The 25,159-nt window shown below is 38.8% G+C and overlaps 2 protein-coding genes across 5 annotated transcripts in view; both read right to left on the minus strand.

Moving 5' to 3' along the window:
• Nucleotides 1-9,746, minus strand: part of LOC125452656 (structural maintenance of chromosomes protein 6-like) — a 104,559-nt gene extending 94,813 nt beyond the window's left edge. Inside the window, exons 1-3 of the mRNA XM_059645708.1 lie at nucleotides 9,726-9,746; nucleotides 1,329-1,443; nucleotides 409-483 (exon numbers count right to left, since the gene is read on the minus strand). Coding sequence (XP_059501691.1) covers nucleotides 409-483; nucleotides 1,329-1,443; nucleotides 9,726-9,746 — 211 coding nt within the window. The remainder of the gene's footprint in view (nucleotides 1-408; nucleotides 484-1,328; nucleotides 1,444-9,725) is intronic.
• A 4,462-nt stretch (nucleotides 9,747-14,208) lies between these two features.
• Nucleotides 14,209-25,159, minus strand: part of LOC125452657 (structural maintenance of chromosomes protein 6-like) — an 81,696-nt gene continuing 70,745 nt past the window's right edge. For all 4 annotated transcript variants that reach the window (XM_059645627.1, XM_059645625.1, XM_059645626.1 and 1 more), the window contains 4 exons: nucleotides 21,999-22,104; nucleotides 20,076-20,228; nucleotides 19,208-19,305; nucleotides 14,209-16,554 (listed from right to left, as the gene is read on the minus strand). In XM_059645627.1, coding sequence (XP_059501610.1) covers nucleotides 16,443-16,554; nucleotides 19,208-19,305; nucleotides 20,076-20,228; nucleotides 21,999-22,104 — 469 coding nt within the window. In that variant the 3' untranslated portion in view covers nucleotides 14,209-16,442. The remainder of the gene's footprint in view (nucleotides 16,555-19,207; nucleotides 19,306-20,075; nucleotides 20,229-21,998; nucleotides 22,105-25,159) is intronic.

Below are 25,159 nucleotides of genomic sequence, written 5' to 3' on the forward strand. Positions count from 1 at the left end.
ATTTATTCCAGCTCATAACCAGCCCTGTTTCCTTGGAGTACTTTGGAAGAGATACAGTCAAACTGATGTGGGAACAAAGGGCCAGCAGAGCTATTTGCCAAGTATACACTGTATAACAAAAAACTGAAAGTAATTAATTTTCTGATTCATAGAAAGGATCATCTGATACATCAAATTTCTCTATTATGGGTTAAATGAAGGTAAGCAAATTCATTGGAGCACAACCACCTTCAAATTTCCCTTCAAGTAACATACTACATCATCAAGACTATTCCTTTGATGTCTCTGGGCCAACATTCTGTGACTGCTTTCCTAATAGCACTACGTGAGTTTGTCAATGTATCGCATGCAGCAGATCATGTAGGCATTTAACCATGTCAGACCCAGCTGAGTTGGTAGTGTGCTTACCTCTGTCTTCAAATTCCACTTTAAGGCTGATACTCTCGAGCAGTACTGAATGTACTGCATTCTCAGGGATGCTGCCTTTCCAATGAAATATTAAAATGAGGTCCTATTTGCCTTCTCCGGTGAATGCAAAGATCACAGGCAGCCTTTGTAAAGAAAAGCTGGTGAACCATCCTGACTGTCTTAACCAATTTTTATCCCTCAATCAATATCAGAGAAAAATCAGACTATCTGGCCACTATCACACTGTGGGAATTTGCCAAGTGTACATTGCCTGCTATATTTACAATAGGACAACACTTCAAAATACTTAATCGATTTTTAAGCACTTTGAGATGCTTGGTGATGATGAAAAGCATTACATAAATGCAAATCTTGTTCAAAGTTGGCTCACCATCAGCTTCTCAAGGTTATATGGGATGGGCAATAATGCTGCACTGTCAATGACGCAACTTCAAAAGGTGCAGTGAAAAATATGAATTGCTCAACATTTTGAAATAAAGTGCCTTTATGTAGCAAAAATGCTAGAACAACATAACTGTAAAATATTATGAATAGCAAATGAACCTTATGCAGGGAGTGTTTTAACATACAATTAGGAAGCTGCTTCTTTTCTCTTCCCATTCCTAATGGTGCAGGATGCAGTCAAAAAATATGCTTATGCCTGTTCCCACAGCTTTTTCTTTATCCTGGACCAAGTTACTAATATGTCACTGGAGGCTTTGTCACTTGAGGGGTGCACCATTCGAAAACTCCATATGATGAACTTCAGTTCACCATTCCTATTAATTCACAATCCTAGCTTTATAGATCAAAATGCCTGTATGAAGATGCAAATTATTGCATCAAAAACTGGAAGGAAAGATGTTGCAAAATTGAACTTATAACAGATGATGATAGTTTAAAAAGACTTTTACACTTACTTCCATTGTTCCCGCTCACAAAGTTGAAATGGGGCCCAAATGAAAGTTTAAGGGAACTATGGCACATGAAATTTTTCAACAAAATACTTTCAATGATTCCGACCTGACATGCATTCTGAAACAGGTAAACAAATATTAGATGCAACCACAAGTACAAGCATATACATCTGTAAATAGGAGAACATAACAATGGTTTATTTGATTTAAATAGTCACAGCGCTCTGTCACATTTCCATAATATCCTTATGCCCTCACAAATACTTTTCTATTGATATGTTGATATTGTTTTCCTCATAGAAATATAAATTCTAAACACCAAATATTCAGAATAACTTTTTGTGAACCTTTTTGATTAAGCACCTAGCTAGATTGAAACAATTTCAAATATTTTTAAGTATTGCTGTAATTTCAACTGCAGGACCTACTGGAACATTTGCTTGCCCTTTGTGGCAAGGTGCGTACTTTTTTAAAAGCATCCATTGTGCTTCTGATATATACAAAAATAATGGTAAGATCAAGAAATAAATGAGCGGGTGATACAGTAAAAGGAACAGGGAGAAATAACTCAGAGATAGTAGGAACTGCTGATGCTGGAGATTTCTGAGATAACAAGGTGTAGAGCTGGATGAACACAGCAGGCCAAACAGCATCAGAGGAGCAGGGAAGCTGACATTTCGGGTCTAGATCCTTCTTCAGAAATGGAGAAGAATGGAGAAATAGCATTTCCTGTTAGGAAATGTCCCGCCTGGACAGTCAGGCCTAAATCAGTGATAAATAATCACCCGGGGTGAACGTCGATAACTTATGCTGTGTTCACCACACATTGCAGTTTTCTCATTTCTCTTGCTGGCCTCTCTCATATCAGAATCCTTTGTGCTACCAGTATTCAATTTCTTTGCAGGTGTAGTTCCTTCACAAAAATTTTTCGTTCGTTTCGACATTGTGAAGAGCAGGTCCTGAAAATGTAGAAAAGTTGCCAGGTTATTGGATGGTGAATAGGTTTGCATTCGAAATTTGAACTGCATCAATTTGGATAGAATTTAAGCTCAGGGTCTACTTTAGGGATTTTGTCATTTCTTAGAAATCTGTTAAATGTTTTATAGATGCAGGCTATTAGAGCAATCAGATCATTTTTGAGCCCCACAAGACAATAATATAATCAATGAGAAGTCAAGTATCATTTAACATTCTACCTCACCTGACGATATATAAAAAGTCCTATTTTTCATAATGAATATAACATGAAATGGCGCTGTACTACTTAGTGAATTCTTACGACAAACCCTGGGAATTTGTTGATGATATTAAGTGTTGATACTTCTACTGTAAAAATTTGTACTGAATGTAATGGTTGTAGTCTAACAGGATTTATGTCAATTTAAAATGGTAAAGATAATATGACAGACAACAATTCAAGGCACCTTTTGTTCATGTGTCCTGCTGCATCCGTCATATGGGATACACAGTGAGTTTGTAAGTTGGATAAAAAATTGGCTTGGTCATAGAAGTTAGACTTTTGCTGTGGAGGGGTGTTTTCTGACTGGGGGTGAGTGACAAATGGCGCTCCACAAGCATCAGCGCTGGGGCCTTCGTTGTTTATAATATACATAAAAATGATTTGGATAAGAATATAAGGGTCAGATAGTTAGCTTACAGATGACACAAAAATTGGTGGAGTTGTGGATAGGTGGGAGGGTTGTGAAAGGATGCAGCAAGACACAGATCAGTTAGAAACTTAGCAAAGAAATGGCAGATGGAGTTTAATCCAGGTGATGCATTCTGAGAGGTCAAATGGAAAAGGAAAGTACACAGTAAATGGCAAGATCCTTAGGAGCATTGACATACAGAGGGATCTTGGGGTGCAAGTCTATAGCTCCTTGAAAGTGGTGACACAAGTGGTGAAGAAGGCAAACTGCATGCTTGCCTTTATTGGTCAGGGCACTAACAAATCACATTACAGTTATATCAAAGTTTAGTGAAGCCATGTTTGGAGTATTGTGTGCAGTTCTGATTGCGAGACGATAGGAAGGATGTGGTGGCTTTGGAGACAATATAAAAATAGTTTACCAGGATATTGTCTGGATTTGAGTGTAATACCTATAAGGAGAGGTTGGACAAATTTGATTTGGGTCAGACCAATGGGATTTCTCTTCCATCCACTGCCGCATCCCAGTTCTGGATCTACAGTTACTCAGAAATTCAGCCCTATATCTCAAGTTAAAGTTAACACTCAGTCTAATCACTCGCTAAATTGAGATTTTGAAATGTCTCCTTCACTCTTTCTTTGAACAACGCAGTAAAACAAAACAAAATAGAGTTGAAAGTCCTACCACTAGAAGCTGAAGGAAAAGGCTGGGTTAATGGATGAATGCACTGGGGAAAGCTGTACAAACTGATCACGCTCACTCTGCAAACTCTGCTGTCAGGTAGCACACAGCCAAAGCTCTGAACAGATATTATCAACCTGAAACTTTATGTGCAGGTTATATCATTAACATGTACTATATAATCTCACCACTGCTAACCTACGCTGGAGTATCCCAGTTTTGTTATTAGAATTGGCTTTATAGAAGAGTGGCATAACAAACAAATAGTTAACAAATCATTTCACTTCTAGGTTTCTGCACAGATTAAACTTAATGTGTTTAATCATCTATGGCAGCAAATCACTAAATTGCATCATACAAAAAGAATGTATTAAAGGTCATCAGGAGGAGGAAGTCTCTTGGCTAAAAGAGGATCTCTTGTGTCACCCTCAAGTTTTATCAAGAAATTGTATCTGATCCTTTCAATTACAGCATCTAACTGTGTGAGAAATTGTTCAGTGTAAGAAATAGTTGCAATTTCATTACTTTAGACTTTCAAAAATATGGGATCTGCTTTGATCAAGGTAATTTTGAAATGTATAAATCAAGGGTAGCTGTAGTGTAATGGCCAGGAGTGATGCTGCTTGTCTTAATCACAGTCCTGTGTCAAAGCATAATTATACTCAAACATACAGTGATACTGGCTGATATCAAAAATCACAGATTAAAATTACGTTACTGAACAGCAGGTCAACAGAAAAAAAAACTTGTGATGAAGAATAGAGAATACTACACTACAATGGCATTGAAGCCAAAGCCTAAATTTTGAAATCAGTAATGCAGGGGTAACGCATATTGCTGGCCTAAACAAAAGCTGTCCCCAACACTTTAGAGAGCTCCTGAGCACTGATTTCCTTTATTCAATGTGACTTCGAATCTGGTGCTATCCACAGGTGCCCAACAGCAGGCTCACATGACAAGCTGATTCAGGTATTTTCAGACAAAAAAAAAGTGAAACAGAATTATATTATTTACTTGGAACTAAAGTAGAACCTGAAATATCGTGGGCCAGCTAAAATATAAAATGAAAGTATATAATATCTTTAAAATCATGGGATTATTAGGTGCACTTTTGATCAATACTGTTAAAATTAGTTTTTCAATGAGGTTATTCCCCAGATATTAATCCACTTAGGCTGCACATCTTTGGACTGTGGGAGGAAACCCACACAGATATAGAGAGAATGCGCAAAATCTACACAGACATCACCCAAGGCTGGAATCAAATACGGGCACTGTGAGGCGGCAGTGCTAATCACTGAGCCACCATGCCACCCATGTCAAACCATGGTTTTAAAATCTACCAACTGCAAGCCTGAACTGAATGTTGAAGTCAGAGACTTTTCTCATTTTTAAAAGAAATTACTTAAATTTTAGTCTACCTGAACTGATCTTTATAAAATTATAAAACACATGCATGCGCTGCTTTTTATGTCAGGGGATGTATCGGGGTAATTTTCCTCATGGTCAGGCAGATGGCAGTGTTGTAGCTGTACTGGAACAGCTTAGCTAGGGGTACAGCAAATTTTGGACTGCAGATCTTCAGTATTAGCGTGAGATGTTGTCAAAACCTATAGACTTTGCAGTGTCCAGTGCCACCAGCCATTACTTGATATTCCAGGGAGTGAGGAAAATTGACTGAAGTCTGGCATCTGTGATATTGCAGGGGTCTCTGGGATCTACTTGACACTTCTGGCTGAAGATTGTTACAAATGCTTCAGCCTTATCTTTTGCACTGATACAGGGCTTACCCATCTTTGAGGATGGGGATTTTTGTGCAACCTCCTCCTCCACTGAACTGTATAATTATCCACCACCATTCGCGACTGGATGTGGCAGGACTGCAGAGTTTAGATTTAGCCCCATAGTTGTTGAATCACATAGCTCTGCCCATCTGACCTTGAAGGGAGTTCTGTGTAAAAAGAAAAGCCTCCCGAGGGCTAAGTCACAAGAATGGATTACGCTAGTGAGGGCTGGAACTCCTGGAATTTAGAAGATGTTAAAATATTATGGGGAAAATCTAAGGTAGTTTGAGGAAACTTATTTCTGCTATTTGGAAAACTTAGGAGTAGACTGAATCATTTGAGCAGGACACCGAGAAATAGATTAAAAATGCCTTCATTCCAGGATTGTAAAAGTTTGGAAGTCTCCTGAACAAATAATTAGCTACTAACCAGGTAAATTGCAAACTCTAAATTAGAGATTTTATTCATTTCTCTCGACCATTTATATCGGAGGATAGGGAAGCAAAGGAAGGCACATGGAATCGGATACAGTTCAACCATGACTCCATTGAACAACTGAGCAATGGTTTAGAGATAACAAGAACTGCAGATGCTGGAGTCAGAGACCATACAGTACAGAGCTGGAGGGACACAGCAGGCCAGGCAGCATCAGAGGAGCAGGAAAGTTGACGTTTCGGGTCGGGATCCTTCTTCAGAAATGGGGGAGGGGTAAAGGAGCTGGAAAATAAACAGAGAAAGGAGGAGTGGGGCTGGGGAAGGTAGGTGGCATGGTGATAGGTGAGTGCAGGTAGGGAATGATAGGGATTGGTCAGTTCAATGGGTGGGGCGGATAAGTGGGAGAGGTTGTGCCAGGTCAAGGAGGTGGGGATGAGAGGGATGGCTGGTCATGGGATGAGGCCGGGATTGGGGAGAGTTTAAAACTGGTGAATTCGATGTTTAGGCTATTGGGTTGTAGGCTCCCGAGGCAGAATATGAGGTGCTGCTCCTCCAGTTTGCGGGTGGTGTCATTGTGACAGCGGAGGACACCCAGGATGGACATGTCACCCAGGGAGTGGGAGGGGGAGTTAAGATGGTCGGTGAGCTAAAGGTGTTGTCATTTGTCACATACAGAGTGCAGATGATCTACAGAACCATCTCTGAGTCTATGCTTGGTCTCACCGCTGTACAAGAGGCTACATCAGGAGTAGTGCCTACAGTAGACTGAGTTGACGGATGTGCAGGTGAGCGCCTGTCTGACATGAAAAGTTTGTTTTGGGCCTTGAATGGAGGTGAGGGTGGGTTGATGGGGCAGATGTAGCACTTCCTGTGGTTGCAAGGAAAGGTGCGGGGGGTGTGGAGCTAGTGGAGAGTGTGGAGCGGACGAGGGAGTCGCGGAGAGAGTGGTCCCAATGAAAGGCGAATAGAGGTGAGGAGGCAAATATCTCTGGTTGTGAGGTTAGATTGTAGGTGGCCGAAGTGGCAGAGAATGAGGCATTGGATGCGAAGGTTTTTGGGGTGATATGTGAGGACAACAGGGATTCTCTCTTTACTTTTGTTGGGGGAGGGGGTTTGAGGGCAGAAGTATGGAAAATGCAAGAGATGCATTTGAGAGCATTTTCGGTCACCGGACGGGGGAGGCTGCAGTCCTCGAACTGGGAGGACATCTGGGATGTTCGGCAGTGGAACGCTCCATCTTGGGAGCAGATGCGTTGGAGGCGGAGGAATTGTGAGTAGGGGATCTAATGCTTACAGGAAGGTGGGTGAGAGGAGGTGTATTCTAGGTAGCCGTGGGAGTTGGTTGTTTGAAATAGGCATCAGTTTCGAGGCGGTTACCAGAGATAGAGACAGAAACATCCAGGAAGGAGAGGGAGGTATCGGAGATTATTCAGGTGAATTTGAAATTGGAGTGAAAGGTGTTAGTAAAGTTGATGAATTGTCCAAGCTCCTCATGAGAGCATAACGCAGCACTGAAACTGTCATCAATGTAACAGAGGAAGAAGTGGGGGGGATGGGGCCAGTGTAAAAGCAGAAGAGGGGCTATCCCTCGTACCCTACAAAGAGGCAGGCATAGCTTGGGCCCATGCGGGTACCCATGGCCACCCCCTTAGTCTGTAGGAAGTGGAAGGAGTTAAAGGAAAAATTGTTAAGGGTAAGAACAAGTTCTATTAAGAGAGTGGCAGTATCTGGTTGGGCCTACAGGAGAGGATGAAGCGGACGTGGGGGATACAAGTGTATAGGGATTGGATGTCCATAGTGAGGATGAGGTGTTGGGGGCCAGGGATTTGGAAGTCTTGGAGAAGCTGGATGGCGTGGATGGTTCCGTATGTAGGAGGGGAGTTCCTGGACTGGGAGGAAAAGACAGTGTCAAGGTAAGCGGAGATGAGTTCACTGAGGCAGGAGCAAGCAGAGACAATGGATCGTCCGGGGCAGTCTGGTTTGTGGGTTTTGGGAAGGAGATACGAATAGGTGGTGCAGTATTAGGGAATGACAACACCTTCCAATCGCCAGCCGTTCTAACTCTCCCTCCCACTCCCTGGGTGACATGTCCACCCTGAGCCACCTCCAATGCCACAATGACACCACGCGCATACTAGAACAGCAGCACCTCATATTCCACCTTGGGAGCCTACAGCCCGATGTCCATCTTCTCTCCCACCTATCCGCCCCACCCATCCCACTGACCAATCCCCACCACTGCTGACCTGAACTTACCCATTACCATCACACCCACCTTCCCCAGCCCCACCCCTCCTCCCTCTATTTATTTCCCAGCTCCCTTCCCCCTCCCCATTTCTGAAGAAGGGTCCCAACCCAAAATGTTGACTTTCCTGCTCCTCTGATGCTACCTGGCCTGCTGTGTTCCTCCAGCTCCACAACTGTGTTGAACAATGGCTTATACTTGTTCCTATATTCCTACGGAATGTACAAAAGAGACCAGGTTGAGAACTAAGAGGCTGTAATGGAGATATTAAAAGAATCCAAGGCCAGGAGAAAAATAGTGGTTAAATTAACCACTACCAATTCACACGAAACTGAAGTCAGCAAACAAGCAAAGCGCAAACATTGTATAATCTAGGAAAGGCCCTCAAACTGTAAACATTGAAGAAAATATATTACAAAGGGGAAAATTTAATCATTTATTTTGACCCCATAAACAAACACAAGTATGGAAAATATTTATATAGCAGTTTTAGCACAATTAACCACCTAAAGATGCTGCATAGCAGCATTATAAAATAATCTGGTACTGAGGAGGTTTTAGAACAATGGCCTTTCAGCAGAACCATTCTACTGATGGATCATCGATCTGAAACATTCATCTCCCAACATGTGGTCTAATCTGCTGAGTACTCCCAGCATTTTCATTCTTATTTTGCTTCAGTGGTGAGCACTTACCGTTTTTCTTTCTACAGCACTCATAAAAACATAGGGTGCAAACTGTCAACCATCTCGTTTTTCCCTGGGTCTGAATTCGGCCGGTCCCTGCCACTAAAGAGAGATCAAATAAAGATTTTTCTTGTAGTTTCAAATGTTACTGAGGTGTAGCCTTGTCAAGGCGGGATGTCAATTTCATCAGCACTGCAGTAGTAGTCTTGTGGCTCACTGTCGGGGTCGGTAAAGGTTAAACTACATCTATCTTGGCAGCATCTTCTTTGTGGTGTTCTGTCTTCCTGTGCACAGACAACGCATATATGGTCTTGTTTAATTTTGTGGATTGTGGCAGACATCACATCATAAAATCTTCAGAGAATCTCACAGCTGTATTCTCATGCCCTGAAATGCATGAAATCATGTCTAAAACACAAACAGCATGAACTATGTTAGAAAATAACTTAATAACAAACTTTTAAGGTAACCTCCAGAGCAAAAACTTCAGAAAATCTCATGACAGAAAGAAAATGGTGTGGAGTCAGAGATGGTGCCATTACAGATATGAAACTCCTGGGATTAACATGGCTATATAAAAGCAAGACCTGGAAGCAGGAGCAGGCAATTTATCCCCTTGAAACTACCCCATCATTTGACACAATCGCAGCTGATTTTATCTTGGCATGTATACCACTTTCATGCCTGCTCTCCATAACTCTTTAACCTGTTACTAATTTAAAATCTATTGCTTCCTTAAATTTACTCAAAGTCACAGTATCCCCCACACTTCACAGCCATCTAGAGAAGTAATTTCTCCTCATCTCTAGTTTAAATCTGCTACCCTTTATCCTAAAGCTAACCTTTCATTCTAGATTACCTCACATGAGGAAATATCCTTTCTATCTCTTTTTGGTAATTCCCTTTACCACCTTACATACCTTAATTAGATCTCCTGTCATTCTTGCAAACTTCGGAGAGTACAGGCTTCAACTGATCAATCTCTGTTCATAAGACAAACCCCTCATCTCTGTAATCAATCTAGTGAATCTCCTTTGAACTATCGCCAATGCAGTTATATTCCTTTCAAGTAAGGCAACCAAAATTGTACAGTTGCAGCAGCACTTCCCTATTTAGCAACAAGTACCAATAAGCTCCATTTGCCTTCCTTATTGTCTGCTATGTCTGCATACTATTCAAGTATGAGAACAGCCAGATCCCTCTACACTGAAGGACCAAAGGTTTCTCTCCATTTAGATGATAAGTTGTCTTTTTATTCCTTCAACCAAAATTGATAACTTCACACATACCCTTATCCTTATCCTTTACCTGCCAAATTTTGGCTCATTTTATCCATATCTATTTGTAATTTTTAAAATTTCTTCATTGCAACTTACTTTCCTACCTATTTTAGTGTCATTGGCAAGTTTGGCCATACCACCTTCTGTGCTTGCGTTTAAGTCATTCATCCTCATTGTAAATACTTGGGCCCTATGGGCCGAACCCTATAGCATCCCACTAATCACATTTATCCCATTTATCCTGACTCTCTACCTCCTGTGATGTGAAGGGACAATATCTATGAAAGCCAAACAAAAAACAGAGAATGCAGGTTTTTGATTTTGATTTGGATTTTTTGTCACATGTACCTAAGCACAGTGAAAAATTTTGTTTTTCATGCAGTACAGTCAGATCACAACATACAAGGATATACAGATCATTGGGTGATTGAACAGAGGGATCAACATTAGATTTGAAATTTGATAAGTCCATTCAGCAGTCTAATAACAGCAGACAAGCTGTTCTTGAAGCTGTGGTACATGTGCTTAAACTTTTGTATCTTCTGCCTGATTGAAGAGGTTGGGAGAGAGTATTACTGGTGTGGGAGGGTCTTTGATAATGTTGACTGCCTCGCTGCGACAACAAGAAGTGTAAATGGACTCAATGGATGGGAACTTGGCTTGTGTGATGATCTGGGCTAAGTTCACAACTTTCTATAGTTTCTTACAATTCTGGGCACAGCAGGGTCTTGTACCAAGCAATCATGCAGTCAGACAGAATACTTTCTCTGGTGCAGAACGCTTAGGAGCATTGACATACAGAGGGATCTGGGCATGCAATCCACTGATCTTTGAAGTTGGATAATGTGGTCAAGAAGGCATATAGCACGCTTGCCTTCATTGGCCGGGCATTGAGTATAAAAGTTGACAAGTTATGTTACAGCTTATAAAACTTTAGTGAGGCCACATTTGCTATATTGTGTGCATTTCTGGTAACCACAGGAAGGATATGAAATGCTTTCGAGAGGGTGCGAGGAAGGTTTACTAGGATGTTGCCTGGTCCGGAGGGTTTTGGCTATGGATTGGATAAACTCAGTTTGTTTTCTCTGAAAAGGCTGAGGAGCAACCTGATGGATATCTACAAAATTATGAGAGGCATTGATAGGGTAGATAGTCAGAGGCCTTTTCCCAGGATAGAAAGGTAAATTACAAGAGGGCACAGGTTCAAAGTGAGGGGGAGGGGGGGGGGGTGGGGAGTTCAGATAAAAATTGCGGGGAAATTTTTTCATACTGAGGGTGGTGGGTGCCTGGAATGCACTGCCAGTGGAGGTGGTAGAAGCAGGCTCGTTAGCAATGTTTAAGGCATATCTTGATAGACACATGAACAGGATGTAAACAGATGAATAGAATCACCACATGGGCAATAAGTAGCAGGTCTATATAAGGATTAGAATTCAGCAAAGGATTGGTGGACAAATGAGTCCGTCCCTGTGCTGTATTATATTGTATCAGGTCAGACACAAACATTCAAAGAATTCTTCAACATCTTTAAAATATTTGTTTGCAGGGCTTTAAAAATATTGAGCTATTCCCTATTCTATCTGATGTCATGGGGAAAAAGGTGAATAGGGTGACTTTTAAATTAGGATTACTTTCCCCTTTGTAAGCCTGAGATATTCAGGTTTTGGTTGATTTACTTCTTTTTCTGTTTAGTCCCACCATCTACTGAGGTAAGCCAAAACATGGTCCTGGCTTTCAGATCTCTGATATGTGAAATAAAACAACAGCAAAAACCTTTAAAAGAAATCAAAGACTGGCTTTATCAGCAAAACATTTCAAAATGCAGGGGAAATGCTTCATGGCACCATCCACACACACATGCAATCAGGAAATAATGGAAGACAGGGGAAGGGGGAAACAAATCATAAATTTTGTTCAAACCAGAGGTATTACAAGTCAGTTCACCTGAGTTACAACAAAAATTGCTGGAAAACCTCGATAGGTCTGGCAGCATCTGTGGAGAGGAATAAGAGTTGACATTTTGGATCCAGTGACCCATCTTCAGAACTGTTTTTAGGAAGGGTCACTGGACCCAAAGCACGAACGCTAATTCTTCTCCACAGATGCTGCCAGACCTGTCGAGATTTTTCTAGCAATTTTTGTTTTTGTTTCAGATTTCCAGATTCTGCGGTTCTTTTTGTCAAGTAATACTTTACTCAGCGAGCTGGGCCCATTGTTTACCTCCTTGCAGGTAAAACACAGGCTGCCTTCCAGCCAGCAACCTAGAAACAGAGATAGAGGTTCTAATTAAGGCTGGAGTTTTGCTGACCCTCTGGAGGTCAAATAGCACCTGAGTTAGAATCCCTGAATTGAATACATATGCAATGCAACAAGCTCAGCTTTCAGTCATGTAATACAAGCATTTCCGATGTTGAGAATCCACCTGAATAGGCTAATTTGGAAATTGTCAATAGTGAAATTTTACCTCCACCCACTAGAGTTCCTATGGTAAAGGTGAAGATGCAACTATAGAAGCATTAGGATCCATTTTATCTGAATGGCATTTGAGGTTTTTCTTTGTTCAAAGCTGGGAAAAGACAGATGGCTTGTCTCTAAATCATTTTGTATCAGAAATTGCTGGAAAAGCTCAGCAGGTCTGTCAGCATCTGTGAAGAAACAGAGTTAACGTTTTGGGCTCTGAGAAAGGGTCACCAAACCTAAAACATTAACTCTGTTTCTTCCTTCATAGACGCTGCCAGACCTGCTGAGCTTTTCCTGCAATTTCTGTTTTGTTTCCTGATTTACAGCATCTGCAGCGCTTTTGGGTGTTTTTTTTCTTTGTGTCAGCTCTACTTGGATTATCTGTACAATGTAGGGTTCACAAGCTTCTAGAAATATGAGTGACAATGCCAACATTTTTATGAGGGAGAAAATAAACTTTGAGGGTAAACTTGCAATATTAAGATGTAGAGAAAGATCCCCTTTAAATATATAAAAAATGAGAAATGCTCGCAGGAACCCAGCCCTTTAGAAACCGAGGTTGGCAAAACAATAATGGACACCAGGAAATGGCAGACAAGTTGAATAAATACTTTGTATCAATCTTCATAGTAGAAAACATTAATAATGTTCCAAAAATACTGAATAATCAAGGGACAGAAGGAGGGGACAAAAAACACAATCACTATCATGAAAGAAAAACTATTAGGGAAGCCAATGGAGCTAAAAGCCTAGAGATCCCCTGGACCTGATGGGATCCATTCTAGGATAATAGTTGTAGAGATAGCAGATTCACTGGTAGTAATCTTCTAAGAAACTTTAGATTCTCAAAAAAAATGCCAGAGTATTGGAAAACACGTAAACAAAAAGGAAAGACAAAAAAAGGCCACTTAGTTTAACATTTGTTATTGGTAAAGCATCACACTATTAATAAAGGATGTCATAGTAGACCATTTCAAAATAGCTTCATGAAGGAAGAACTCGTACCTGACAATTTTATTAGAACTTTCTGAAGAGGTAGCAAGAGGATAAAGCGGAATCAATAGTCATAATATGTTTGGATTTCCAGCTGATATTTGATAAGGTACCACATATTAGGCTACTTAATAAGATCCCAAGGTGTTGGTGGTGGTATATTAACATAATAGAGGAGAGGCAGGCTAACAGACAGAAAAAAAAGAGTTGGGATAAGGGAGATATTTTCAGGATGGTAACCTGTAATTAGTGGAATGTGGTTGAGAAAGCTAGTTCCCACAACAGCAAAATAATTATCTCTAGTAGTTAAAGTATCAATAGATATATGTTCACATTTTTGTTTTACCATACATGGACACATATTTCATGCCTCATGGTGTAATTATGTAATGGGCAACATGGAAGTAGGCAATGTGCAGTCAGCAGATGAAAATTTTAAGAGATTTTGAACAACTTACCAAGTACACATGTAAGGATGATGGAATTAAGTAATGGTATAAAATGTTTGTATTCCAGCCAAGTAAATGTATGATGTAATACTTGAGCTAACTGAAGTGCCTTTCAGATTTTACAAATCATTTCACTGCTAACATATGACTTATAATAAAGCCTGTTAAAAGGGATTTTGTTTTGGAGTGTTTTTATTGAAAAATTCCAAACTAAGTTGCCAGCGTCAAGTTGTAACAAAAACTAAATTTTGTAAATGAGTCCAACTCACACAACCTTACGTCACTCAAGCAAAACTTTGTGATGTTTGATTCATAGAATGAAAAGAGTACAGAAGGAACAACAGTTCATTAGGGTTGATACATTTCAGACCAATCAGCCCATCACACTAGCTCTTTGCTTTTTCCTCACTCCTACATACAGATACCCCTTTTCCATTGCCTGTAAATATTTTTCCTTGAAGTACCTATCCCATTGTGTTTTAAATAATTCTTCTGAATTTGCTTTCACTACACTTTCAGGCAAGACAATTACTTATTTCATAATGTTACCCCCAGTTCTTCTGCCAAAATCCTGAAATCTAACTAATATGGTTAGCAACTCTATTGCCTTATAAGTTTCTCCTCATCAAAGCTGTTCATGATTTTGCATACTTCTGAAATTTTCTCACAACCTTCCCTATTACAACAATAACTAATTTTCCAGGCAGGATGTGAGGAGAAAGCAGAGATAACATTTCAAGTCCATTGGACTCAAAACATTAACCATTTTATCTCCACAGACGTTGTCAGGCCTACTGAGTTTCTCCAGCAATTTCTGTTATTGCTTCAAATTTCTAACGTGCAGTTCTTGGTTTTATTTTAACTTTTTTTCTGTTCATTTCAGTTTTGTGATTATGCTGGTACATTCTTACAAGGCTCATCGGCATTGTCTTGAAAACTTCGATATCCGTTCAGAAGTGTAGTGCTCAGAATTGAACACAGTGCTCCAGCTATAACCTAACTAATATCTGGGAAAGGTTTTGCATAATTTATTTCGCTTTTCAATCCATTTCTTTATTAACAGAACCAAGGATCTCATTTACCTCTTTATGTAAACAGTCTTTTCATCTGGTCCTAGCACCCTCAAAGACTTGTGTACACATAGCCTCAGGTCTCTACTTCTGCTGTCCCTGTTAATTAATCTATTTAGTTCATATTGCCTTTAATTTCTCCTTTGAAACTCTTTCTTTAAACAATTGTTAAATTTCATCCACTTGCCTGTCTGTTTCAGCAGTCTGTCTAATGTCCCCCGTAACCTGTACACCTTCACTGTACATGTGCAATCCACAACTTTCACATCATTGATATACATCAGAAACAGCAATGTCTCTAAAATGGATCTATGGGGAAATCAATGCTGCATATCCACTTCCAGTCTAAAAAAAACTTCTGTTCACCACAACTCTTTGCTTTCAGTCCCTTAAGTCACTTTATCTCTGTCCTGCCCCTGACTCTGCAGGCTTTAATTTCAAATACATTATGTGATGCTGCGGCTTGTAAAAGAATATCAACCGTATTCATCATCTCAATTACTTAATTAATTTGATCAAGATAATCAAAGATGATCTGTCAATAGCATTCTTTTGTGTGATTTTCAATCTATTAGCTGATATGTTTGCAAATGCCAATTTATTTTCTCCCAGATCACTGTCAACAACTTTCCTCACCAATAATGTTGAGCTAATTGGCGAGCTATTCCGGGGTTTATTCCTTGTCCCTTTTTCAAACAGAAGTGCAAATTTGCAAACGTTCCAACAAAAGCAAGTTCCACACATTGCCTCCAGACTGTCATTTAAAAAAAAACACAGAAGGACTATAAAAGCACCAAGTTTTCAAACTTCTCCCATAAATATTTTGTGAACTATAGAGAATTAAAAGGTCATTGCAAAAGATTTATTCATCAATAATTTACAACTTTCAGCTTAACATTCTCACATTTTGCAATCAATGCACAGAAGTTAAAACTTTAAAAATTATAATGATATTTGATTATACATTTAATATTGAAAAGTCGAAACTTACAAAATGTTATATTTTCACTAGGTTTGACCTTAAAGACATTAGTTTATCTGTTTAGACAAAAGATTACAAAGCTTACTCAACCTTTCACTTCAGGTAGTCAATGTAAAAAAAAGCCGATAAAACGGTGTTCAATGCAGTTATAACATGTCATGGATATGGCTTTCATGAACTAATATACAGGTCACGAATATACAATAAATTAAAAGGTGCTACAAACAGAACATAATGGTTAAAATAAAACTGGGCTACTATCTGAAATAAACAGTAGTTGGCCACGTTTCAATGTGAAATTCTTTCACCATGTACCAGTTTAGTACACAATGTAAATCTCTTTTCAATAAATGTTCTTTCACATAAAAACCAGAGTTCTATTTATAATACATGTAATAGCCCTTTAATCATCAGAGTCTTCAGCTTGATCTCGTGCACGGAAAGGTAGTGTGGTCTGTCCTCTTTCAGGATCATGCATGCGAAGGATTCTAATTAAGCGACTCGAAGGCAAAGAACTGAAACAAAAGAACATAGTAACTAATACTCCAAGAGTACAAAGCAATTCTCTTTAATTAATGTTGCCATTGTCACCTTCAGACTCCAGCATGACAAATGGTCTTATCATGAACTTTCCACCCTTCACTGTCTGTAAAATGATTTCATGCAACACTGTTGGCCTTACGTCAAGGCCCATTTATCCATTACTATTCTCCCCACATGACTACATTGTTTTCTGGTGTTTAGTTTTAAAATTATTTTGCATGTATTTAAATTCTTTTTGACGTGGAATTGATGTGCCCCAATGATTATTATCTTCTGTTATGAAACAAAGGAGATAGTAACAATTTTTTCCTATGAAATATTCGGAGAATTGGGACAAAATGAATGAATCTAAACTGTGCTTCCTCAAGAAGATGCTGCAGTTACAGAAACACAGTGACAATGCAGTAAGTTCCTAAAAACTGCAGGACATTGACGAATACAAAAGAACTCAAACTTCAGGAATAATTCCTTGGAATGAAAAAGGTCCAAATTTAAGCAGTATTTAGATACTGGCCTCCTTGTGTAAGTGTCTATGAATCTATAAATTTGAGGATACAGAGCTAATGGAATCAAAGCAAATGTGACTGGAAGCATACTTGCACAGTATCTGACCATTCCCTTCTCCACTTTCTCTCTCGTTTGAAGATCTTTCAAATATTGTTGAACCAATTGCTAGTACTCAATGTACAAAGAAACAATGTTTTTTTAGTGCCCCCGCCCTCCGTTGCTCATTGATGTGGACAGCTTTTAGGCTTGGGTCACCATATCAAAGGGAGTGATATCATTTACTTGTGCAGTGACAACTAACTGGATTTGCAATAGCAAAGGCACACGAGAAATGATTTACATAGCATTTAAATCAAAAGGTTCTTTTGAAAAGAACTTTAAACTGAAAGTGGTTCCCATCTTACGAATCTACAAGAATGAGCTGAAACCTCTGCAAATTGAAGAAAGGAGTTTAACAAATTTGATTACGAGCTAACCAGTCAGGGTTTGATCTTTTACGTTAATTATAGAGTTCACAGGCTTACCTGACTGATTCCTGGGATTGCAGAACTGACATATGAAGAAAGACTGGATCAATTAGGACTATATGCATTGGAGTTCATAAGGATGAGGGGGGATTTCGTAGAAGCCTATGAAAATCTAACAGGACTAGACAGGGTAAATGCACAAACGATTTTCCCAATGACCAGGGTCACAGTTTATTGTTATGGGGTAAGCCATTTAGGACTGAGATAAGGAGAAATTTCTTCATCCATAGAGTGACAGACAAATGAATTTACTGCCACGTTAAGCAGCTGAGGCTAAAACATTGTATGTTTTCCAGATGTAGTAACAGACAGGTCTTGAGGTAAAGGGAACAAAGGGTATGGGAAGAAAGCAGAAACAGGGTACTGAGTTTAGCAATCAGACATGTTCATGTTGAATGGTGGAACCGACCACGATGGATGAATGGTTTACTGCTGCTCCTATTTTCTATGGCACAAACTCCATTTAGTTGAAATGTAGAAACGAACATTATGGTTATTTCTACTGAATGCAAACTTTATAGCTAGAGTTCAAAAGAGTTGCATTTGTCTCAGGCATCTTCACAACTCAAACGTAACATGATTTTGATGGTTGTTTGACCCATAATAGCTCTGTAGCAGAAAAGCCACTTTATGGAAGCTTAAAATTACAAAGACACAGAGATAGATTAAATGAATGGACAAAACTGTGAAAACTAATGATTTCAATGTAAGAAAGTATGAGGTTGTCACTTTGGGCATAAAAATAATAGAACTAGATACTTCCTAAACAGTGGGAAAAGTTAGGAGGAGTAGAGACACAATTATTCGGATCATTAAAATATCATAAACAGATAGTGACAAGCCCACAAGCCATAGAGAGAGATCCAAACCTATGCTTTCTTATTTATTAAAAATGAACGCTACTAAACCCAGAATGGTCATGTTTGCTACTTCGAAAAATTTCCAACACTAGTCAAAAGCCAGCTCAGAATCTACCTGGACATTACTGTAAAATCCACACAAAGGACCTACAAACCACATATCCACTGCAGCCAGTCCTGATCAAAGAAAACCACTTTAACTCATTGTGGCTGAAACAGTGTGAGTAGTGAATGGCAATTAACAATATAACACAAAGATTTTCATGAGAGACAATGGAAACTACCTAGTTAAGTTGAGCTGCCCATTCAAGGAAGCCTGTCACATGACGAGAAAAAAATCCATCTTTGAGCTATTTTCAAATATTAAAGTAGAATAGATAGTTGGATAGTGGGAGTGGAGATCTATGACTCAGGAGCAGATTCTGACTATTAGAGCCAGACCATCCAGAAGTGACAGTCGGAAACCATCTATAATGAAGGGTGGTAAAGAGTTTGGAAAGCTTTCCTACAAATCAGACCTAATGCAAGGTGAATTGCAAATTTTAGATCTGAAATTTTGTTCAAGGGCAAAGAGATGTGAAATTAGGTCACAGCTGTCATTTAATGACAGATCAAACTCAAAGGGCCAAATGATACATGCCCCTGTCAAATACAAACAAATGTCAACTTCAATTGTATATTAATAACTTTAAATGGAAATATGCAAATTCATGCATGAATAGAATACATACCTCATGTTTTGTGGTGTAAGAAAGATAAACTGGCGATAACGCTGGGAACTTGCCACTTTGAGCATCATGTCCATAGAAATTCTTCTATTAACCATATCCTGCAATTGAATAAGAATCCTTTCATTTTCTATGATCAAATCTATTTCACTGAAAATCTTTCCTGAAGACCAAATGAAGTAATTAGTTTGCTTGAATCTGTAGTAACTGCACTTTAAAAATCTAGGTAATATTCCATACATCAAGGATAAAGTAGATTTGTCAACTGTTGAAAAAAACTACAGATAGGCTGACTTTGAAGAGCCAAAGAAACATCAAACATTTCTGCTCCTGTGCTAGAATCTCAGGTCCCAAGAGATCATGTCCCAAACAAGAACTGATGGCAAAGCAACTTGTATTTATAGCACAATCAAGGCAAATATAAAATTGTAAATCTTTACAACAGATGACAATGGCAGACAGTAAGAGTGGAGGAAAAGCCTGGTTGTCATGTAAAAGAAAGTAAATTAGAGCCTCTACTATCACTATTCCTGGCTTCAAGCTACAAAATGCATGTAAAAGCATAACTTGCTACTGCAAATTCTGAATCCTTTGGGGGCCAGCAGACTTAGTTGGATGGATGACCAGTGTGGATCAATGTGTTAACAGCACCAGATCCAGCTTGGATAGATTCAGGACCGGCTTCCTTGCCTACTTCTGACAGAGATAGCAAAGCCAGTGGGGTTCACATTTGCATTCAGCAAGGAATCCAAGAAGAAGAACTAGTCACTGTCTGGCAAGTTAAGTTTCTAAGTTAAACATTAGTTGTAATAAATGTCACTATTACAATAATAATTAGTTGAAAGATTAATTAGCCTAGGCATAAGCATACCATATAAACATCAAACTCATCCAAACAACGAAAAGGAGACTCCATGGTATCCCATAGCGAAAGGATAAAACACACAGTCGAGAATGAACGTTCACCACCAGAAAGGGATCTCATATCACTGAGCGCTGCCTTGTCTCCCTCTCCGGGCTGAACCTTTAATAAGGAGGTTTTCAATTGAGTCAAATACAAATAAATGCAACAACAAAAAACGCTAGAAGAGAACCAATTTAATTCTACATGAACAGTTGCAAGCTCAAAATTTGAGCAAAATGGATAACAAAAGTTATAACATTGAGCAACATAACTCCTGCTAAGGAGCATAAATTAATGCACCAAAAAAATTCAGTTTTGCTTGGCGTTTCAAAGATCGCCGTTCAATTGACAGGATCAATATTTTTTCAAAATTCTACAGGGTAGATGCAAAATATACTTCTTCATAACCTGGCAAAAATCATAGGAATAGTTTCAAATGTGTGATGTTAGTTCTGTTATGAGGCTTTTCATTGACTAATTTAATTTGGCTAATAATGAAATATTTACATATGCAAATGCTAAAAGGTGACATTTAGGTGTTGCTGCTCACTGTTTATTTAATGTTTACATTTCAACAAAATGCATTTATTCCTGAATAACTTCCTTGATTATTAATAATTTGCTTTATTAATTATTATTCTTCCTTTTGTGTTTTGTCAATTTCACTCCAAGAAGTATTCGAAACCTGAATTTTTACATTTGGCTCTGTATTGCATTGAGCATTTTACACTGCCAGCTATTTTATCCATACTGTATTTTGTCTCAGTTAGGACTGGCTAATGACTAAAAAGCTCTTGACAATTCATCAGCCTCATTCCCATAGCTTCACAATTAGAAACATCAGATTTCATGAATGTTGAATGGAAATATCGGGCACAAGAACTGTGTGCAGTTTTAGTCACCTGTTATAGGAAGGATATTATTAAACTGGACAGGGTTCAGAAAAGACTTACCAGGATGTTGCCAGGAATACAGGGTTTGAGTTATAAACATAGGCTGAATAGGGTTAGGGCCTTTTCCACTGGAGCATAGGAGGCTGAGGGGTGACGTTATAGAAGTTTATAACATCATGATGAGGAATAGGTAAGTTGAATAGCAAAGGTCTTTTCCCTAAGATGGGGAAGTTCAGAATTAGCAGGCATATTTTTGAGGTGAGGGGAGCAAGATTTGAAAAGGATACGTGCAGCAACTTTTTGTTTTACAGAGTGGTTGGTACGTGGAATGAACAGCCGGAGGAAGTGGCGGATGCAGGTACAGTTACAAAATTATAAACATTTCGATAAGTACTTTAACAGGAAAGATTTGGAGGGATATGATCAAAACACAAGCAGGTGGAACTGGTTTAGTCTGGGAACATAGTTGGCAAGGACTCGTTTGACTAAAGGATCTGTTTCCTTGTTATATAATTCTATGACATCCATGATTCCCTAAAGTAAACATTGCTCTATTACTTTTAAGTTCCTCTTTTTCCCTCATACTGACCTGTCACAGTATCACTTGGGCTACTAATCACCATTAATGATTTTTTTTATATAGTCCAGTGGATGGAAGAAGGACAAGAATGGTCCCATGTCTGATGAGTCATTTTACTAGCTCAGACCCATATAAAGGATGTTTGAGAGTTTTCTATGGTTCCAATCAACAGCCTTGGTAATCAGACCACTAATAAATCTGTTACATGCACATGGAAGTTGCCCCCAGTACAACACACAAGGAAAACGCTTCGTTTCTTTTCAAATGTATTGCTAAGACAATTCAGACATCATGAAGCATTTTGCGAAGTTAAAATTCTAACTGCAATCACCAATATTTCTGAACAATGTATAACTATTTATTCTAGATTCATGGAGATACCTTCTCTAAACAAAACATATGTTGCAAATAACTCACAGCAATTGAAAGTGTTGCATTCTTATGATCGAAACTCATTTTCCCATGGTAACCTCGCTGGGAGAGCATTGAATCAAAATAATACTTGCAGCGAAGAGAAATGTATCTATTTAATTCAAGCATAAAATGAAAACAATATTACTGAAAGTTCCATAATACAGCAGGCGCAACACATGTAGGTCTTCATTCAGTCCTCTCGTCAGCACATTAACTGATTTCTAGAAATAGCTGCGAGTTTCAGAAACATAATGGATTCAAGAATTTACCAAGTCAACAAAGTACTAGCACAAGGAACTCATTTCTGGGTGTTATTACATTCTCCACCCATTCTGAGTTTTAGGAAATTGTCTTCAGGAGATCCTGCAGAATGTGTGAAAAGTCAAGGAACAAGGTACTCGAGATACACAAAGTGAAAATTGAATCTTTAATATTGCACAAAGTTTATCAGACAGGCAATTAAAGGCAGGTGATACAGAAAAGTATCAAAAGTATAATTAAAGGGGCAAAGTGGATTTCTTTCAAAATAATCTAGTGCAGTACATGATTTCCTAAAGTTGCATAGGTACATCTTATACTGCAGATATCAATGCTTGCTGAAGCATAACAAAAGCAAGGCAATTTGGTCTAGTTTCTTCTCTTCACATACCAGTGAAGATATTTTCTACATTAAAAGATGCTACATAAATACAACTTGTAGATTTAGCTTGGTGTTTACTTCCTTAGCTGTCACACTTAAGTTGGACCACTTCAATTCACAAATTATGCTTGAAACATTTTTCAAATACAAGTATCCATTTGGGCAATTTAAAGGAACCAAATCACAAGTCAAAAACAAATACAACTCCATGTCTGATCAAAAACTTCTCAACAGCATCTGGCTTTTATACATTGGCATTAAATGTAGTGTGACAAGTAAGGAAGTAAAACCAAGCTGTATGGAGCCTTGGTGAGACCACAGCTAGAATACCATGTGTAATTCTGGTCTCTTTATCTGTGGAAGGTTTTCTTACTATAACAGGAGCACAATGAAGATTGAAGTTAGTTTCTTGAAAGGCAGGCTTGACATATAAAGAGAAGTTAAATTGTTTAGGTTTATATTAACTGGTGTTCAAAAGAATGAGCAGGGATCTCAAAGATACCTATAAAATTCTATCAAGGCTAAGCCTACAGGGGTGTCCAGAACCAGGAGTCACAATAAGACTATAGGGAAAAACTGTTTAGTACTGAGATGAGGAGAAATTTCGTCACGCAGAGTGGGTGAGCCTGCGGAATTCACTATCAGAGAAAGCAGCTGAGGCTAAAACATTGTATGGTTTCAAGGTGCTGGTTTCAAGGTGATCAGCCAAGACCACAATGAATAGTGGAACAGTTCTGAAGGACCAAATGTAATACTCCTGCTCATCTATTTTGGAAAATTTCCCAAGCCATTTTATAGCCACATAATTCTAGATTTACTGACTAAATCTAAATTTCAACATCTCATGGACATCGAGCATCAGACTGTGTTTTGTAGATTACTGTTCAGCATTACTGTCACTTTGCCCATCTCCCCAAGAATCAGTGGCTGGGGTGGAGTTGAGTCAATAGTCAAGAGTGCCAAGTCGATGGCAGAGGCTGAGGATAACATTTTTGATTTTACCAGCAGTTAGCTGGAGGAAACAGCAGTTCATCAAAGACAGGATGTGGAATAAGCTTTTGCACAGCTAAGCCTGCAAATAGGGAGCAGATAGATGCATGGTAACAGACACATTTACTTGTATATGGGGGAAATTGCTATTAGAAGAAAATATTGGCTTGAGTTTTACATACTTTCATAATAAATACAAAATAAGGAATAAATACAAAACAGAGAATAAATACATTTGGACAAAGCAATGGTTAGGACACAGTCATGTACTGAATTGCATTACAGAAATAGCACTGGAAAGATGGGCACATATGCAGTGCACATTCATGTGATGGTGTCAGAGATAAAGTATTACAGTGATAATACACACTTGAAAATGAGGCTGTATTCATTGCTCAATGAGCAAAGATCAGCTTTAAGTATGATGAATCCTAGAAACATTAGGACAGTCCTAAACAGGAACATCTGAGCATTCATTTTTCTAGACGACATAAGTATTACTAAATAATGACTTTAATTGACAATCCAGCTCATGAATAAGTTGTAATGCATCAACACGTTTTGTAAAAAAACACGTGGTCATGTTTTTGAAGAATACTGTAGTGTGGAATTGAAGAATTCACAAAGAAAAATGTTTCAAGGAACAAAATGTTGCACATGCTGCTGACAATATGAATCTGCTACTCAACTAATCAGGGCAACAAGTGCAGACTGCTGGACTAGGTTAACACTATGGCATTTTGTTCAATATGATAAATGAACAAGGATTAAGATCCATTGGTAACCTTTTTTCTTTATTCAAGCACAAGATGAGGGCGTTGCTGAGTAGGCAGCATTTATTGCCCATCCCTAATTGCCCAGAGGGCAGTTCAGAGGCAATCACATTGCTGTGGGTCTGAAGTCATGTGTAGGGCAGTTTGCTTCCCTAAAGGGTAATTAGTGAACCAGATGGGTTTTTCCAAAATGGCAATGAATTCACAGTCATCATTAGACTTTTAATTCCAGATTTCTTTTTTTTTCCCCCAATTCAATTTTCTCCATCTGCCATGGCGGGATTTGAACGCAGGTCCTCAATCCAGAGACCCAAATAATGTTCTAACAGTCCAGTGATAATATCACAAGGCCATTGCTCCTTGCAATGATTATGATAAACAACAGGAATTCAGGAACTAAAACAGAAGAATGAACTTTAGGGATGCTTGGGGTGTGGTCAAGTGTTTTAAGTGTAACTTGAAACATCATTACGAAATGAATTTTCCAAGGTGAACAGTGAGGTTTTCAAAATTACACACAATATGCAAGTAGACAGTGGTCAGGCAGAGACAGCTGCAGTAGGTACAAGAAACAGCAACCCAGTGATGAATTTTTTATTTGCTGGCTCATTCAATTGAACAGTGTTGGGCAGCAGATGCATTTGCACAATGACTGGAGTTAATTGCTTAAAATGTTACCGAGATCAATAGTTACCAATTTTTTCAGTTTCAAGGCATGCTTCAGTGAAACAAACCATTCCATGGCACACACCCACCATTTT

Source organism: Stegostoma tigrinum, chromosome 4, assembly GCF_030684315.1.
Source record: "Stegostoma tigrinum isolate sSteTig4 chromosome 4, sSteTig4.hap1, whole genome shotgun sequence".
NCBI lineage: Eukaryota > Metazoa > Chordata > Chondrichthyes > Orectolobiformes > Stegostomatidae > Stegostoma > Stegostoma tigrinum.